This window comes from Urocampus carinirostris, chromosome 9 (assembly GCF_059441175.1).
Source record: "Urocampus carinirostris isolate Australia breed hairy pipefish chromosome 9, RoL_Ucar_1.0, whole genome shotgun sequence".
Taxonomy (NCBI): domain Eukaryota; kingdom Metazoa; phylum Chordata; class Actinopteri; order Syngnathiformes; family Syngnathidae; genus Urocampus; species Urocampus carinirostris.
This window is the reverse complement of record NC_142357.1, coordinates 4,409,526-4,426,581: the sequence shown is the minus strand read 5'-3', so window position 1 is coordinate 4,426,581 and position 17,056 is coordinate 4,409,526. Positions and strand designations below refer to the sequence as shown.

The window sequence follows — 17,056 nt, the reverse complement described above, 5'->3', positions numbered from 1 at the left end:
CATTCAAGGAAACTGTGGGGGTCAGATGCATCGACATTTCGTTCTGTATACACGTGTACTAGAATGACAATAAAGTAGATCTGAATCTGAATCTGAATCTGAACTTGTCTCACGCCCTACTCTTACACATGCTCTGCTGTTCATATAAAAACTCTTCAATGCTTCCAACAACTTTTCACCCACTCCATACATCACCATCACTTGCCACAACGCCTCTCCATCAACTCTGTCATACGCCTTTTCCAAGTCCATGAAAGCCAAATAAACATCCTTAGCTTTTGCAAAATATTTCTCACACACCTGTCGTACTGCAAACACCTGATCCACACACCCTCTTCCTTTCCTGAAACCACTCTGCTCCTCCATCACCACCTCATTCGTTCTTTCTCTCACTCTCTTAATCAAGACTCTTCCATACAGCTTACCCGGCACAGACAACAAACTGATACCTCTCGAATTGCTACATTCATACTTATCACCTTTACCCTTATACAACGGCACCACACATGCACTACACCAATCAACAGGAACACTTAAAAAGCATACATTCAACAAGCGTACTAACCAGTCAATCATTTGCACAAAAAAACCTCTAATATATTTGCCTCTTCCAAAGATCATTAGAGTAACTGTAGCATGCATTCAAGACAGTAGGTGGCACCATATTACTACTTTTTTTATCTATAATTTTGTTTTAAACACAATATCAATTGTGGGCTTGAAAATAAATATTTCACTTAATTAATATCCTGCCAGATATTGAAAATGTAGATGATGTGGAAAGATGTGTTTGGTACAGTCAGTTAACAAAGGCAAACAAAACTGAAAGAGAAAAAAAAGGTGATCTGTAACTTAGCATTCTCCCAAAAAGAAAACAAAAACAACTAAGAAATCAATTAAAAGGTAAATTACATCTGAATTGGTGAGAAAATCAGTTCAGCATATTAAAAGTAAGCTATTCTAAAATATAGTTGTAATATTAACACATACTTTTACACAATTCCCTTAAAATGACAAAAAAGGAAGAATAGAAACTACAAAGAATCAAAGTAACCAGAGCGCACCATTTTATTGCTCATTTTTTGGCCCATCCTTTTTGAGGTTTTTGGGTACCAGTAGCAGCAAGATGGCAGACAATTATGTCCTACAATGTGAGGCTAAAGTTATGTAAGATAAATGCTAATGCTATCAGCCTATGACACACATATTTGCTTTTATATATGTATGTATTTTTTCAATTATTTAAAATTTTGGCAGTTTCGGTCCTCAATTGGTAGTTCAGAAAAGTAGCTGCCTTGTGTAGCTTCTGCTAAAATGCATTGGTTAAAGGACACTAATATTTAACCATTTGATATCACTGTACTGTGTAGTGCAACCGAAACGAGTGCTACAAACCATGAGGAAGATTACATACTACTGACATTCAAAATGAAAAACATAAACCCTTTTCTCCCTAATAGGACAAAAAAAGTCATTGAGGATTCTTTACGGAGAAAAATCAGCTAATTCAACATGAAAGTGCCCATTCAAAAATTACCGCCTTAAGACTGTCAGCAGAAGAGTGAAAAATGCAATGAGATCTTTACAATGTCGGAGCCAATAAGGATCTGATTCTAGTCCAACAAAAGTTGTACGCCGTTTTGTTTGTATAAATACTTGACACATTCACATTCAATATACATTTAGAAAACTCACCAGGGTAGCCAAAGTGCTGAGGGGAGCGAGAGATGATGGGCGACATGCCTTGACGACTGAATGTGGGCGAGTCATTGTAACCCGGACTGGAGCATCGCCTCTGCTTCATGTCCAGACATTCGTAGTCCTTGACACCGCAAATGTGCAAAAAGACGACAATATAAAAACACAGTTTTGCTTTTCGTTTGACCAATTTAGGGCAGTGCCTACCTGAGAATAGGGTGAAAGTGTCCCAAGTGACTGTAGATTTAAAGAAGGGAGGCATGTCATTGAAAAATACAAATATCAATCAATTTATCAAAGTAACTAAGTACAAATTATCTAAAAACATGTGTACACAATTTAGCAGCTGATAACTCAATTGTTTATTCTTTCTTTATTGACTAAACCCAGTGAACAGAGTGATGTAGCCAGACTTGACTTCGAAGAAAGAAAATGTTTTCTAAAATTCTACTTGAAGTATGAAAACCAAGTAACAGTCCATTTTGGAAGGGGTTTAACGAAAAAACACCAACAAGAGTTACCCTCACTATTAGAGAAAAGTTTTAAGTTGATGGAGCTGTTTAGGATGTCCATAAGAAGCGTTCTTGAAGACCTTCATATATCGACAAGCCCCACTAAAGATGAAAAATTACTGAACACTTTTCAACCAAGTCCAATAACGTCTTTACGGCAACCAAATCGTGAGGTAGGATTTCAAAATCAATTGTTTCATTGCATTATGAAATGTGGTTAATGGAAAAATTACATTCCAAGATTAGTCCATGCTCTTAATCATGATTATCCAAAATGAAGAGTACAGTACTAACGCGTTACAAAGGGGACGCGTTCCTGTAATGCAATTACCTTTCTCTGTAACGCATTATGAATAAAACCTTCTAACTCTCCTGTCGCTACATGTTTTGTTACAGTGTAATTTTAGCTACTTATTTTGTGTAGATCATAAAAAAAATGACTGAATGATGTCAATTAAACTAAACACAACTAAATACTTTCTTGGAGAGCGTTTAGTCAATGAGAACGCAGAACACAATAACCAATGCAAGTTGGTGAAAGGTAAACCTTGTTATAGCAAGGTATTACGGAATTGTATTCCATTTAGTGGTTAAAATGGCAATTTTCAAAGGGATAGACAACCAAGGCATTTTTGGGGTGTATTTTTTTTTAAACTTAAATTTCCTGCTTCAATTCCAACCCAGAACCACACTGGGCCTGCTGTGTGTCGCAGTTGTACCTCCCCATAGCAGTAAGTCATGTCTATTCTGTCATCAGAGAGGAATCTCTGGTACGGCTGGTATGAGGAGAATATGAGGTCTGGCTGCTGGACTTCATATATGGCCTTGGTCTTTGGGAGGGCAGCTAGGTCCTTATAATCTAGGAAGTCATTCGCCAATCTGGCCTGGAGAGAGGACAAACACAAAGGACCACCAACACAGACACACAACAACCACATGAACAACATCCAGAAACATTGAAACTTCACTAGCAACAGCAAAACCAAAAATAACGTGCAGCAATGGAAAACTCCAAGCAGATGCATGGAAAAGCAGCTTTCTGTGTGTGTGGTAGGGCTGCAACAATTAGTCAACATTGTCGACAAAAACTGATAAGTAATACTATGAATAATGGAATATGTTGTCAATTATTGCCGTCAGACATGTTTTACCAACAGAGTGAGGCATCTTACATTATTATAATCTCTGCTGAGAGTTGCTCTTCTGCATTAGTGTCTGTGTCTCGAGGGGTAACATACAAAAATGACGGTGTCAACATCAAGTACGCGTACTAAACTTTCTAAAGTTAGTTAGCATTTTAGCCTGGAAAAGGAGAATAAAAAGACTACTTGCGAAGTCTGCAAAACTTGCGTATTATGGAAGTACCTCAGTGATCCACCAACATTTAGGGAGAAAGCACGTCGAACAGTTCTACGAAACGGAGTCTGACTTGCCTTGGCAAGATTCAAGTAACATTCAAGCCAATAAGGTTTTGATGACATATGTTGTACATACCGTATTTTCCGCACTATAAGGCGCACCTAAAAGTCTTAATTTTTTTTCAAAAGCTGACCATGCGCCTTATATATGGCTCAATATTAAATCGCAAGGTCTCGCAACTTACGCAACAGCCGCCGACTCGATTTTCCTCCGAATGCGGAGTAGTCCGCGGTGTATGCTGGGATTTATATACCGGCGTTTCATTGGCTAACCAATGTGTCAATCATCAGTTAAATCGATTGCTATTGGCTGAAGTTTTTTGGAGCCTCGGATAGGCTAGAGGGCCAAAACAAACCCTGCAATTGGCCGAAAAAGATGACTGAATAGCAAGCTTGCTAAACTACGCCATAAAGAAACATGTTTCATTAGTCTGTATTTCTAAATATTTTACTCTCCTGGATTTACTACACTCACGGTTGTAAGAAGACCATGGTTGCGTATCATTATTGAACGTGAGAACTTAGGTGAGCTATGCGGCTTTATATTTTCCCGGTATCTTGTTTTAGAACGATCTTGATGTTGCTGTGATGAGTTGAGTGAATTAAACTCAATTCCAAGTGTTTATTGTCAAATGCACAGTAAAGTTGCGAGCGAAAAAGAAAATAGAAACTAAGGAATGGTTGGCATTTCTTGAATCCCAAGACTTTAACCTTCCGAATGATATTTGAAATGATGCATTTGAGTGACATCGTACGGACACCGCATCCGCACGTGTCTACGACACGTATTTGCTTCTTTGCAAGCTTTGGGAATGTTAAGGGGGTAATCAGTTTGACTGAATCATCTGACTGTTTTGTCGACGTTCCCATTGTAGCGCCTTATAATCCGGTGCGCCTTATCTATGGAAGATATAGGACCAAAAACTATTTTTTGGGGGTGCGCCCTATAACCCGTTGCGCCCTATAGTGCGGAAAATACGGTATTTATATTTTACTATAAAAAGTGCTTGAGCATTATGCTAGAGTCTAGCAGCTAGACTGTGCCTGACAGACGTACAGTGGAAACTCTTTATACAAGCACCCAGGAGCATTACAATTTTGATACAGGAGTAGAATTTGCAGTAAAAATATTGCCCATTATGAAAAGGAAAATCCAGGTCATGAGCAGAACCAGAGAAAAACGCTTACCGCTCGAGAACTCTCACCAACCATAACCACTCACCTCCAGGAGTGCATGCAAACTACTACAAGCAAAAAAAAAATGCTGATGTTTTTTTGTGTTTGTGTTCATTTAAAGTTACTGTAATTTTAGTTTTAACTGTTCAGTAAGTACTTACATATCAACCTCAGCCACTGCTAACCGTATTAATGATTGCAATTCCCCTTATTCAGCAATATTAAACCTTCCAACCACAACATGGCACATATTTACTCATAGCAAGCCAAACTATGTAAAACACTGCAACAATATTAGCAATCTACAATGACGTTGTCGTCTACTACCAGTGACCGAGATTAGGCAAAACGAGATTGGTCTTTTTTTTTGTTAAAAAAAAAAGAAGGATTGTTGTACATCATATTCTATTTGAAATGATAACATAAAACTTATAATAAACTTTTATTTCGTTTGAATCATGTTATTTATCTTTTTACAGATTTTTTTTATCTTTAATTACTACTTGAATGTGTTTTAGTACTGATGAAGATGTGTTTCATAGCTATTGAGGGTTCACTTGGATGCTTTTGGAAGGACGGTAATGGAACCATTGGTTTTTAATTATTTAATATTTACTTATTACATAAGCAATTCGAGCTACGGGCATGATTTTGGGACGAATAGAACTCGTATGATGAGGTAACACTGCATTTAAAATCCAAGAGCAGAAAATATCCGCTCCTAGAAGAGCTAGTCTAACACAAGACTATGTCGATACGTGAACTTTTCTTAGTATGAATAAACTAATCAACATAGCCTGAGCTTCATGTAGATTTAAAACCTTATCTTTGTCCATGTTATATTACACGGTGCATGTTATTAACCCTGAATGCTTATTTTCAGCCTTGAATCCACGTCGTCACCAGGACAAACGACAGTCGTTAAAACCATTGGTTTCAAACTCTTGAGAATTATTAAGTTCTTTTGTTACAGACTTTGCAGTTGACCACTGAATGTACTTGACAAAATGCACATAATATATATTTTTTTTTACTGTTGTACTGCTGTTGGTGAGCCTGTTCTTGGTTAAGAGGGATACAAAAATTGTATCTTGATTTCAAACAATTTTTTTTTCCTGTCTCTAAAAAATGGACAGAGGTTTATTTAGACAGTCTCTTTTTATCGACTGTGTTTATTCATCTGTAACACAAACTCATGTATAATGTGAAACTTTGATTTTTGATTAAAAATTGGTATTAATGTTGTGTTACTTCAAAGTTTGATTCATTATCAGATAAACCTTGTGCTTTTTTTGCATTTATGTATAATGTCCAGGACGACTTTTTTCTTTTCTCAATTCTATAACATTTGTCTCTACAACCGTGGATAAAAAAAGTTTTAAAATAAGATCCAATTGAATGCCTCTTCATCTGTTATCTATATCACTTGTGGTATGGTAATTAGGATTGGGCGCTCCCACTACGGCAACCCAGGTTCAATTCCCGTTGTAGCCAATGTTTTTCAATTGTGGTAAGCAACATTATATACAGTAATGTACTACCGTAAAACCTCGTGCAAAACGTGTATGTTTATCCTGAAGAGTCATGTCGAGTCTCAATGTTTTACAACGTTAGTATCAATTCATTGGCCGGTTCAAATTGTCCCTAGGTGTGAATGAACGAGTGAGTTGTCCATCTCTATGTGCCCTGCGATTGGCTGGCAACCGGTTAAGGGTGTCCCTTGCCCACTGCCCGAAGATAGCTGGGATGGGTTGCAGCACCCCCGCGACCCTACTGAGGATACACGGTGCAGATAATGGATGGACAACAAGCCAATTCAACTCAGTATTTTCAATAAAAGATGTATTTTTTTATCATTTGCCACATAGCTAAATTAACTTCATGCAAAATTTAAGAAAAATATATATGGTTATCCCCTTATTCAACTAGTTGTTTTAATAGTCACTGACCGGTCAACTTATAAAATATTCGTTAGTTGCAACCCTAGTGTGTGAATATGAAGTGTTGAACAGTTGCTGACCTTCAGGAGGAAAGACAGCTAAAGAGTGGGAGGGGTGAAAGGAAACAACGAGGAAGGCAAATGTACTTACACTGCATTTGTCCCTCATTCATCACCTTAACCACAAAGGTCATTGATTAAGAGATGAGAGACGAGCATGAAGCAGGGAGTGGTGACTGCCACTTGCATACAAAAAGCACACGCTTGAACTGACAACACCCAGCAGTCGGCCACGCAGGGTGCCATGACACATGCGGGAATGGAAGAAAATTGTAAGGGACAGGGGAACAGTCATTATTGCTGACTTAAGCAACTTTATGGAGTCCTACATATAGTGCAAGATGAAGCACAAACATCTGAACAACCACAATGTCAAGTAGTAAATTAGAAAAAGGTTTAAAGGATTATTTAGCGCCTCCTAGAGGCAAAAAATACGCAATTCATAAAAGAAAAAAAAATAGTATTTTTTGTTGCAAAAATACCTGAGCCATTATATAACAGTGCCTTTTTTGGGTCAAGAAATTTGCATTTATTTTACAAGACATGAGCCTCACTTAGTTGGACCTGACATGATTGTTTGCCATCTTGCTACTATGGTAAGCCAAAAAATTAAAACCTTGCTGAAGGCTTTGCAAAGATTTAAAAAAAAAATGGTGGTCTGAAGATGAGAGGTACTTTTTGTACCCTATTGGTGCATTTCTTAAACAACAGCGTTTCATATTATTACGCGGTCCTGTTCTGAAAATAGCTCAACACTGCTGGGTCATTGTGATTTTCTAGTAAAAATATTTTTCAGTGGTTGACTGAGTTTATTTAACGCTACTTTCAATAATTAACCTGGTAATAAGATTGTGTGATAGGATACTATAAATTTTGTAAAAAAGTGATTTCAAATTTAGTAATAGTATTGTCGCTGCCAATGTCCAGCTTATCTCTGAAAAGTGGGATGACGCTTTACACTGAAAAATAACAGCAACCTGATGATGAAAGTGTTGTATGTAAGTCAGATCAGGAAGTTTCTCCAGCTACTGGTAACCAAAGAAACCAGTACTATCTGTTTCATGTGGGGGAGCAAACCCTGACACCAAAATCCAGCCTGGAGAGGAATGGGCGCCGCCAGGGTGTTCTTGCCCAAGGAGTAAAGTTTATTTATCAGGTATTAGGGGTGTTTGTACTTAGTATTGGTATTGGTGGTACTCAAGAGGTGAGCTTGACAAATGTGTTTGTACTTTTGCATTTGAACATTTTTAAATTGAGACACTGATGCTTCTTCTCAACAGCCCAGTACCTGTTGATTTATAGTAGTTGCCTTCTTTTGCAGAGAGAAGATAATATCAAATAACAGTGGTATTAGTCTGTTGTAGGAATGCACCAACTTTTTCGATCGAAAATGCCCATAAGTGCATTTTCTGTTTCAGCCGGAGTAAAAATTAAAAGCAAAAAAAAAAGCTTCCGAAACATTGTGAATAAATCAGGTCTAAAGTGTGTAGCACTGGTAAAAACCAATGGTTTACGCTTTAGCTTTGTGCTGGTTTTAAATGAAATGAAATTAAATGATCTGCATTTATATAGCGCTTTTCAAGTCAATGACTTGCCAAAGCGCTTTACATTGTGCTTCACATTTCCCAATAGCGGCCGCAATCTGTGCAGAAACGTAAGGCGCTAACCAGCTTATTGGGGGTATTGGGGATTCAGTGTCTTACCCAAGGACACTTCGGCATGTAACACGGACAAGCCGGGATTCGAACTGGGATTCCTTAATCCTAAAACGATCGCTCTACCTCCTGAGCTACTGCCGCCCCAAACCTTCTAACCTTGTTGTTTACCATGCTACGTCTACTAATGAATGGAAATGTTTGTACTTTGTCATCAATACATAATAAAGCACAACTAAACTCAGTTTTGGGGCGGCACGGCAGCTGAGTGTTTAGCACATCTGCGGTACAGTTCTGAAGTCATAGGTTCAAATCCAGCAACCAACTTTTCCCGTGCTTGCGTGGGTTACCTCCCCACGCTCCGGTTTCCTTCCACATTGCAAAAACATGCATGTCTGGTTAATCGGCCAGTTCAAGTTGTCGCTAGATGTGAATGAACGCGTGAACGGTCGAATGTCTCTGTGTGCCCTGCGATTGGCTGGCAACCAGTTAAGGGCGCCCCCTGCCCACTGCCCGAAGATGGCTGGGATGGACTCCAGCACCCCCGCGAACCTATTGAGGATGAGTGCTGCAGGTAATGGATGGATGGATTCACTCAGTTTTGGTCTTCTCTATTTCTAAATATGAACGCTTGTGTGTGTGTGTGTGTGTGTGTGTGTGTGTGTGTGTGTGTGTGTGTGTGTGTGTGTGTGTGTGTGTGTGTGTTGTTGGTGTATGGTAGGCATAATAGAGGACATCATGGGTCTAAAGGACACCATGATAACATAAAAGGGTAAAAATCTAGAAAAAACAAAATCTGGGCCCTATCAGCAGGTGTGTCTTGTGTGAGTGCTAAATACAATAATGGCACACATAACTAAGGCTACGCCTTATATATGTGAAAATACAGTACTTTGCCGAATACGAGAGCATGATTTCAGCTCAATCATTATCATTATTATTTCCCTCCTCCTTCTATTTTCCTGTCACTACTCGCTGCCCTGACTGTGCAAAAAACGTTTTCTTTTGGTGTTTAATTTTTACATTCTCAGTTTTTGGTCTCAAAAATGTATTCTGGAGAATCCTTAGTATGCGGTGTTGGTATAATTGACGACATCGTCAAAGTCTAGAATCAGTACCATATCATTCTATGGAAAAAAATCCTATCGAACATGCCTACAAATAATTAGGGATGCAACGATTAGTCTACGTTGTAGACAAAAAACGAGAATAAATATAGTCGACAATAAAATTAATTGGCGATTATTGTTGCCAGACACGTTTTCCAAAATAAAGAGGCATCTATACATGAAAAAAATATCTGTTGGGAGTCAATCATGCACAATAGCCAATAGCGTTTCTGTCTCGATAGGTAACAGAAACATACAGAAATCGCAGCGCCAACATCAAGTATGCGTACCAAAAGTTCTTAAGTTGCATTTTAGCCTGGACACGGCGAAAAAAAGGACCACTTGCAAAGAAGAACTTGTGTATGCTGGCAGTAAGTCGCATGACTCATGAACATTTAAGGAGAAAGCACTTCAGAAAGTTGAGCAAAACGGAGCCTGACTTGCCTCTGTAAGATTCAAGTGAAATTCAAGCCAATAAGGTTTTGATGACATGATTGTACATTTCATACACGTATATATTGCTATGAAAGAGAGCTTGATTGTTATGCCAGACTGTGTTGGACAAACTTATTCGAAACTAAATGCAGTCCGATGAACAAACATTTATTGGTAAAACAACAAATGTCAATTATTAAAACTGTTTGATTTTAAACTCTTGAGACTCCTTTTCATTTATTACTCATTTGCTTGCCCCTAAAAAATGGACAGAGGTTTATTTAAGGACTTATGCCTCTACTTACCAACCACTCCGCCTAAATGGTTTGAGAGAGTGGATTATTAATTCTTTTTGTACAAATCCGCAGCATTTTCAACAACAGATGTATTTTTATTGTACCTATTTTACTCGAGTTTTTTTATCATTTTCCACATAATTAAGTCAATGTCTTACTAAATTTTAGAAAGAATATACAATAATATGATAAGCTGACCAATTAAATTGCAGCCCTACAAATAATATGGGGGAAAATAAAGGGAAATAAAAAGAATGATCCACAATACACACAGACGCATGCAGGGAACTAAGTTTCTTGTTCAGGATGACAACAAGAGACTGCATTTACAATGAGCACAAAAAGTGAACAGGCCATAGAAGTGAGCAGCCCTAAGCTTAGTGCCTAACACTCAAACCCTTTTTCAGAGAGCGTTCTAATTTAAGGTTATCATTTTGCAAGTTGAAGCAAAAGCAACCAACCTATGCAAAGACGAATAGTGACTTACACATATAACCCGATTGGGGGAGCCGATAGAGGACCCCGGAGGAGAGATGGACGTCTCTGACAGGCGTCTGTGCTGTGAAGTACCAAACAAAATACAAGCACACAGTATTGACAAAAACACACTGTTTCAATTTGAATTTGAAAAATAGAATCTTGAACGCCCATCTCACCCTTAGCCTCCGCTCTGCTCTCGCTGCCTGCTTGCATAAAGGGTGCCACACCTCACACCCTGAGGGAATGATGTAAAGAGGTCGGATGGAGAGATGAGATTTTGCAAACAAATGCGTTTGGTTAGGAAAGGGCTTGCAGGTGGGTGGCAACTCACCTGTCAGATACATTTCCTCTCCCTCCTTGAACATCAGATTGCATCGAGCACAGCGGGCGCAGGTCGGATGGTAGTGTTTACCTCCTGCCTAAACGCGAAAAAAGATTAAATATTCCCAATAGCTTTAAGGTGATTTAAAACCATAAACCGTCATTTGAAGTAGATGTGATGCACAAAAATGATTTTTTAATACATTAAAACAAAGCTTAGGTCTCCATAGTAGGGGTGGGCAATACTGGAAATTTTTGTGTCTATCCGATCCTAACAAATCGATTGATACAATTTGATACTGATACGTTTTGCTTGGAAATGTCATGATCGTTGAATAATTGAATCCTTCTACCTTGAGATACTAACTTTGTGAAACACAGCAGAAATATTAGTCACTAAAAATTTGTAATTCTTTTTTCAAATACTAAATTGCAAACTTTAAAAGCATATATATATATATATATATATATATATATATATATATATATATATATATATATATATATATATATATATATATATATATATATATATATATACACATATATATATATATATATATATATATATATATATATATATATATATATATATATATATATATATACATACACCTTTTTTGTAAAGTTGTACAATGGTAGGAAACTACATGCTTATTATTCCTTGCTAAAAAAAAAGATTTTCATAAACTGATTAGATCAGATTATCTGACAGGGGTTGTTAACGATTGGTACACAAACCGGGTTTGGAGCGTGGCACAGGAGTGTCCTGATCCTTTATTATGACATTTTGGAATGCACACGACCCTGGGTCATTTAATTTCCACTGTCATTGTTACTTTTTTCCTGGTTTTGATAACAAATAGCATGCTTATTATGACCACCCTCAGTTCCCGCTTCCCCTTTCTTGGGTAATTCACCCCCACTACGTAACAAAATAGAAAAGAAAAACAATGTCAAGTTAAGTTTTGCAAGGTAGTAGTTGGAGACTGGTTTGAATTGTGAGTGCGTCATAGCAATGGTGCAATAAAAACTAAAATAAATGGAGATCCAATCACATAAGGATAACTTTTAAGGGGAACACAAAACAGATATGTTCTACACAACTCAGAGTGAGGGCAGACAAGTGAGAGCTTTGATGCTGAAAGCATCTGTCTCAAGCTCCCATGTTTTGTCTTTTTAATGCACGAATCAAGACACTTAGCAATGGATGATCCTGCTGCCTGGGGCGGCCCCCCTCTAGAGTCATACTGTATGATAGACAACACACACCACAGTCAGTTGTCAAAATGAGCACCAATGAGAATTGTGGTTATTATAGATGCTTGTATTATATAGCATGCTGAAAATGTATGGACAAAGCAATGATGATAATGACGGTGAGATTAGTGATGGTGATGATGATGATGATAATGATGATGATGAAGTGACTGTGCATCTAAATATGTATATTCATGAGGTGTTTGTGCTATCTTATTAAGGAAGTCTAAGGTGTAGGATTCAATTAGCATATGTTCCTTCCTATTCCTTTTCAAAAATGTTACGTTAACATTGGTTTGGTTTTGGACCTGTTTTGTTTTTATCAATATAAAGTTTCATTCATTCAAAACTAGTGCAATGACATTTAACAGCACCAAAATTCTCAAATAAGTCGATAAATAAGAAAGGAATACTCATTTTTCTGAGCAACATACTATATATGTTTATAGTGTAAATATTTGTCATTTCCTACATGGACACACAAGGTCCAATTTTAATTTCTTTGTTGTGCAAGATAAATGTTCTAATCATAAACATATTAAACTTTTGTTGTAATTATCATTTTTGTTATTCAAGGCAACAATCATTCAAGTGTTGTGGTATAAATATTCACACCTTTCGCTTCTGATGATAAATACAACCATTCTGCCACCCCATTGACCAAACATTGTGATATTACAACATTCTTGTAAAACTTGACAATAATTCTTTTTTTTTTTTTTTTTTTTGCAAATACTTACATTTTATCTCCAAAGCCTTCTTATAACACTATCTACGTGGTAAAGCATTTTCTATTAAATGTTTCTATATCTGTGTCTTCCGGGGTAAATGAGTCATCTGTTTGACACATGATAACAATAACCACAGTTCACTGGTATAGCATGAGAAATCATCATGAGATTGCTTTGTGTTTATTGGGAATCACATGCACGGCCTCTCCTGTTTTCTTCCCTTCCAAAATTAAAAAAATATCCCTTCCCGGTCAGCCAACATGTGAAAGGGAGTGTGGACAATACATTGAGTGTTTGATAGATAAGAATAGATGTCCTGCATGCATTTGAAAGACACAAGTGTGTCAAAATCCGTCCACATCTTCCAGTCTCTTCCTTAATGCCAAATTCTCACACGTGTGTCCCCGTGGACCTACTATCAGAGCTGTGCTCCCCAAACCATCAAATCTATCTTTCTGACACACCGGCAGGGAATTGCTATTTATAGATACTCTGACAACCTTATGGAGGAATGGGGAAAACTATTCTCAAAACAATTAACTGCAAAAAGAATTCTTAAAAAAAAAGGAAAATTAGTAAAATAATTATCTTTTCAAGTGAAATGAAACGATCTGCATATATATAGCGCTTTTCAAGTCAAGACTTCCCAAAGCGCTTTACAGTGTGCTTCACATTTCCCAATAGCGACCGTGCAGCCATGTAAGGCGCTAAACTGCTTATTGGGGGCATTAGGGGTTCAGTGTCTTACCCAAGGACACTTTGACATGTAACACGGAGGAGCCGGGATTCGAACTGCGATCTCTTGATCCCAAGACGAGCGCTCTACCTCCTGAGCCACTAACCTAAAATATTTAGGTTATTTTTAAAAATTTTACACATTTAAAAATTGTTTTTGTTTTTTAACAAATTATTAAACAAAAACTGAAAACGAGCTAATTCAAATGACATGTTCCATATTGTATATATTTATCTATTTTGAGTATACTTTTCCTTACCTTCCTTACCTTACTTGGAAAAAGGTTCAAAGGTTCAAAAAGTGATAAAAATGTATACCTAAAATCACCAAAACAATCTTTTTTCCACTCGAATTAAGAATTAATCAACTTAATTAATTGCATTCCGAACTAACATCATTTTACATAGAGTAATTGAATTTTACGGAAAAAATGAAAACATTTAATAATTACCTAATAATTATTTCAATATGAATACTTCTCTTAGGTTTATTTAGGATCTCACAAGTAAGGTCAGAGTACCCCCCGTTGAGAACCACTGATTTAGAGCAGTGTTTCTCAACTTGTGGCATGGGGCCCAAAACTGGGTCGTCAGCAATGTTCCCTCTAATTTTCCACGGGTCTGAGCGTTCACACAAAGTCGGTGAGCAACGCTTGAAACAACAGTGAGCAACAGCAACCCCAAATGTGGGAACTAAATCATTATCAAACATGTCCAAAACTTGACATCACGTTACATTTTGCTGAGTTTCCGGCAATGCAAAATTATTTTTCACTTTTGAATGAATTGACTAATGTACTATTGCAAAGGTTGTACGGCCTACAAACGTCGTTTGTTTTTACAATTCTTTCACAAGATTTCCATTTTTTTTTTTTCGTGGTATCTTTTTGTCGCATAATACTAACATTTTTGGGGGCTTACTTAGTCGGTTGCACGATACAGAACTGAATTTAATCAATTCTTTTAGTGGAAGTACAATGTTGGCAACAAGATTGACTTGGTATAATTGGAAATTATTCGAATGCAACACAAACTTTTTTCTTCTTTTTCCCTGTTTTTTTTCTACTTTTTTAAATTCCTTTAAAAAAAAATCTCATTGTGTTCCTAGCTGTTACTTTTTTTCTTTTTGTTCTCTATTTACTTTTTTCCCTTTGTTTCCTTCTTTTCTTCTGGCTTTTTTCTGGCTTTTTTCTTCTTTTTTCTCTTACTTTTGTTTAATTTTTTTCTCAGATTTTCGCTACTTTTTCATTTTGGTATTTTTTTCATTTTTGTTCTATTCCCCCTTCCTTTAAGTCACTTTGTGCATAATTTTACATAATATTTGGTCATATATGGATGAAAGAAGCGAAAACAACCTGATGAGCCGGTTAGGACCCGAAAGAGCCGGTTCTTTTTAGTGAGCCGAGCCGAAGAAGCCGGTTCTCGAAAAACTCTACTGGCTTTACTCAACTTCGTTCTACTTCGACCTTGACTTTAAAATACCGCATTTAGAACACAACGTTTTACGTTCATGCACTGTAACTTTGACTTAATTAGCAATTTCGAGCCCTGATTTTTGTGAGCTGACTAGATTTTCTTGTGCGCGGAAAAGCTCTGGGTAGTGCGCAATTGCGCACACACGCAGCTTAGGGGGAACATTGCGCTGGATAGATTTTCTTGAGCGCTGAGAATGTGCGGGCAGTGCACGATTGCGCACACGCGCAGCTTAAAGGGAACAGTGGTCGTGAGCCTTTGCCCCGGCCAAATAATGCTAACAAAAGAACAAAATTAAATAACTGAGGGTTAATTACACTCCTTAACATAAGATAGCAACAATGCTCCGCAAATGTGATTTGAAACCCGTCGTTTCCCACATCAGAAAAAGAAAAGTAACTATTTTTTAACACATGTTGAACATAGCCAAACATAGAGCAGATACTGTAATATAGAAAATATAGATTTAGTTATCTTGAAGACAAAGCTTCTGAAGTGAAGTGCTTTAGATTTCATTGAAAATTGAGCTATCCGAGCATTAAAGGGAATAGTATCACTTGAAGTTGCTTTGGTTTTGTTGTTCAATTTTCTGAAGGTGTTTTAAACGTGAATAGATTCTTCTATCTCTGGTTTAAATTGAGCAATCATTTAATTCAATACATTTGAGAAGCAGTTTTTCTTGATTTGGGTTGGAACTTCTATTTAGTGTGGGTAAGTGGGTCCTCAAGTTGGACCAGTTGAGAACCACTAATTTAGATGATGCACTCAATTTAAAATCCCGATTTCAATGGATGGATGGATACTTTTTGTAAAAGACGGATTATCTTATTTTGTAAGGGTGAACTGCAACCAACCAATTCAGGCTACAAATCACAGCAGAAAAAGCAGCACACGAAATTGAATAATTGCATTCAAGAGGGCGGCAGTAGCTCAGGAGGTAGAGCGATCGTTTTAGGATTAAGGGATCCCAGTTCGAATCCCGGCTTGTCCGTGTTACATGTCGAAGTGTCCTTGGGTAAGACATTGAACCCCCAATTACCCCCAATAAGTAGGTTAGCGCCTTACATGGCTGCACAGATCACGGCCGCTATTGGGAAATGTGAAGCACAATGTAAAGCGCTTTGGGAAGTCATTGACTTGAAAAGCGCTATATAAATGCAGATCATTTCATTTCAAGAGTTACAGTAAACTACATTTGCTACATGATTATATTCATTGTTAGGCTAAAGGCAGCTAACATTAAAGGCTATGCTAGTAGCATTTATGGTGATAGGTGGAAACAATATGCACACACAGGAGTGTTCCTTGAGTGAGACACATACTTGAGGGATGGGATAAGAGTGGGAGACTTCCAGATGAAGGCCAACATGTCTCTGTGTCTATAAATAACTCAGAGAGGAACAAAGCACTTTACACCAAGCGTTCTGATGAGCAAAGGAGCTCAGGGACAACAAAGCACTCACTGTGTACATGTTGGAGCCCAATGCAATAAAAAATTCCAAAAGTATTTAATAAATCTCTGTTAATCTCTCTCATTAGGTCCAATCCAAACACTCTCATTATTTTTAAATTAACTTTTTTTTTGTAAAATGTTACTTTGACTTCAAAATCAATAAACTCCAAGTCAGTAAATATTAGCATATTACAGCACTTGGGCATGTTTAGCTGAAATATCTTATTTGGAAGCTGATAGTGTCCTTCTTTCAAAGCCACAGTGGAGAACATGCAGGCATACAGAGTCACGGGGCTGTATGCTGG

General features: G+C 37.4%; 1 protein-coding gene across 8 annotated transcripts in view; it reads right to left on the bottom strand.

Annotated features, from left to right (window-relative positions):
• ablim3 (actin binding LIM protein family, member 3) overlaps positions 1–17,056 on the bottom strand; it is a 97,554-nt gene that overhangs the window by 22,375 nt on the left and 58,123 nt on the right. For 6 of the 8 annotated variants that reach the window (XM_088344257.1, XM_088344250.1, XM_088344251.1 and 3 more), the window contains exons 7-12: positions 11,110–11,197; positions 10,955–11,013; positions 10,786–10,857; positions 2,930–3,094; positions 1,906–1,935; positions 1,696–1,822 (exon numbers count right to left, since the gene is read on the bottom strand). In XM_088344257.1, the coding sequence (XP_088200383.1) occupies positions 1,696–1,822; positions 1,906–1,935; positions 2,930–3,094; positions 10,786–10,857; positions 10,955–11,013; positions 11,110–11,197 (541 nt within the window). The remainder of the gene's footprint in view (positions 1–1,695; positions 1,823–1,905; positions 1,936–2,929; positions 3,095–10,785; positions 10,858–10,954; positions 11,014–11,109; positions 11,198–17,056) is intronic. The other 2 variants (XM_088344255.1, XM_088344256.1) reach the window with 1 other exon arrangement.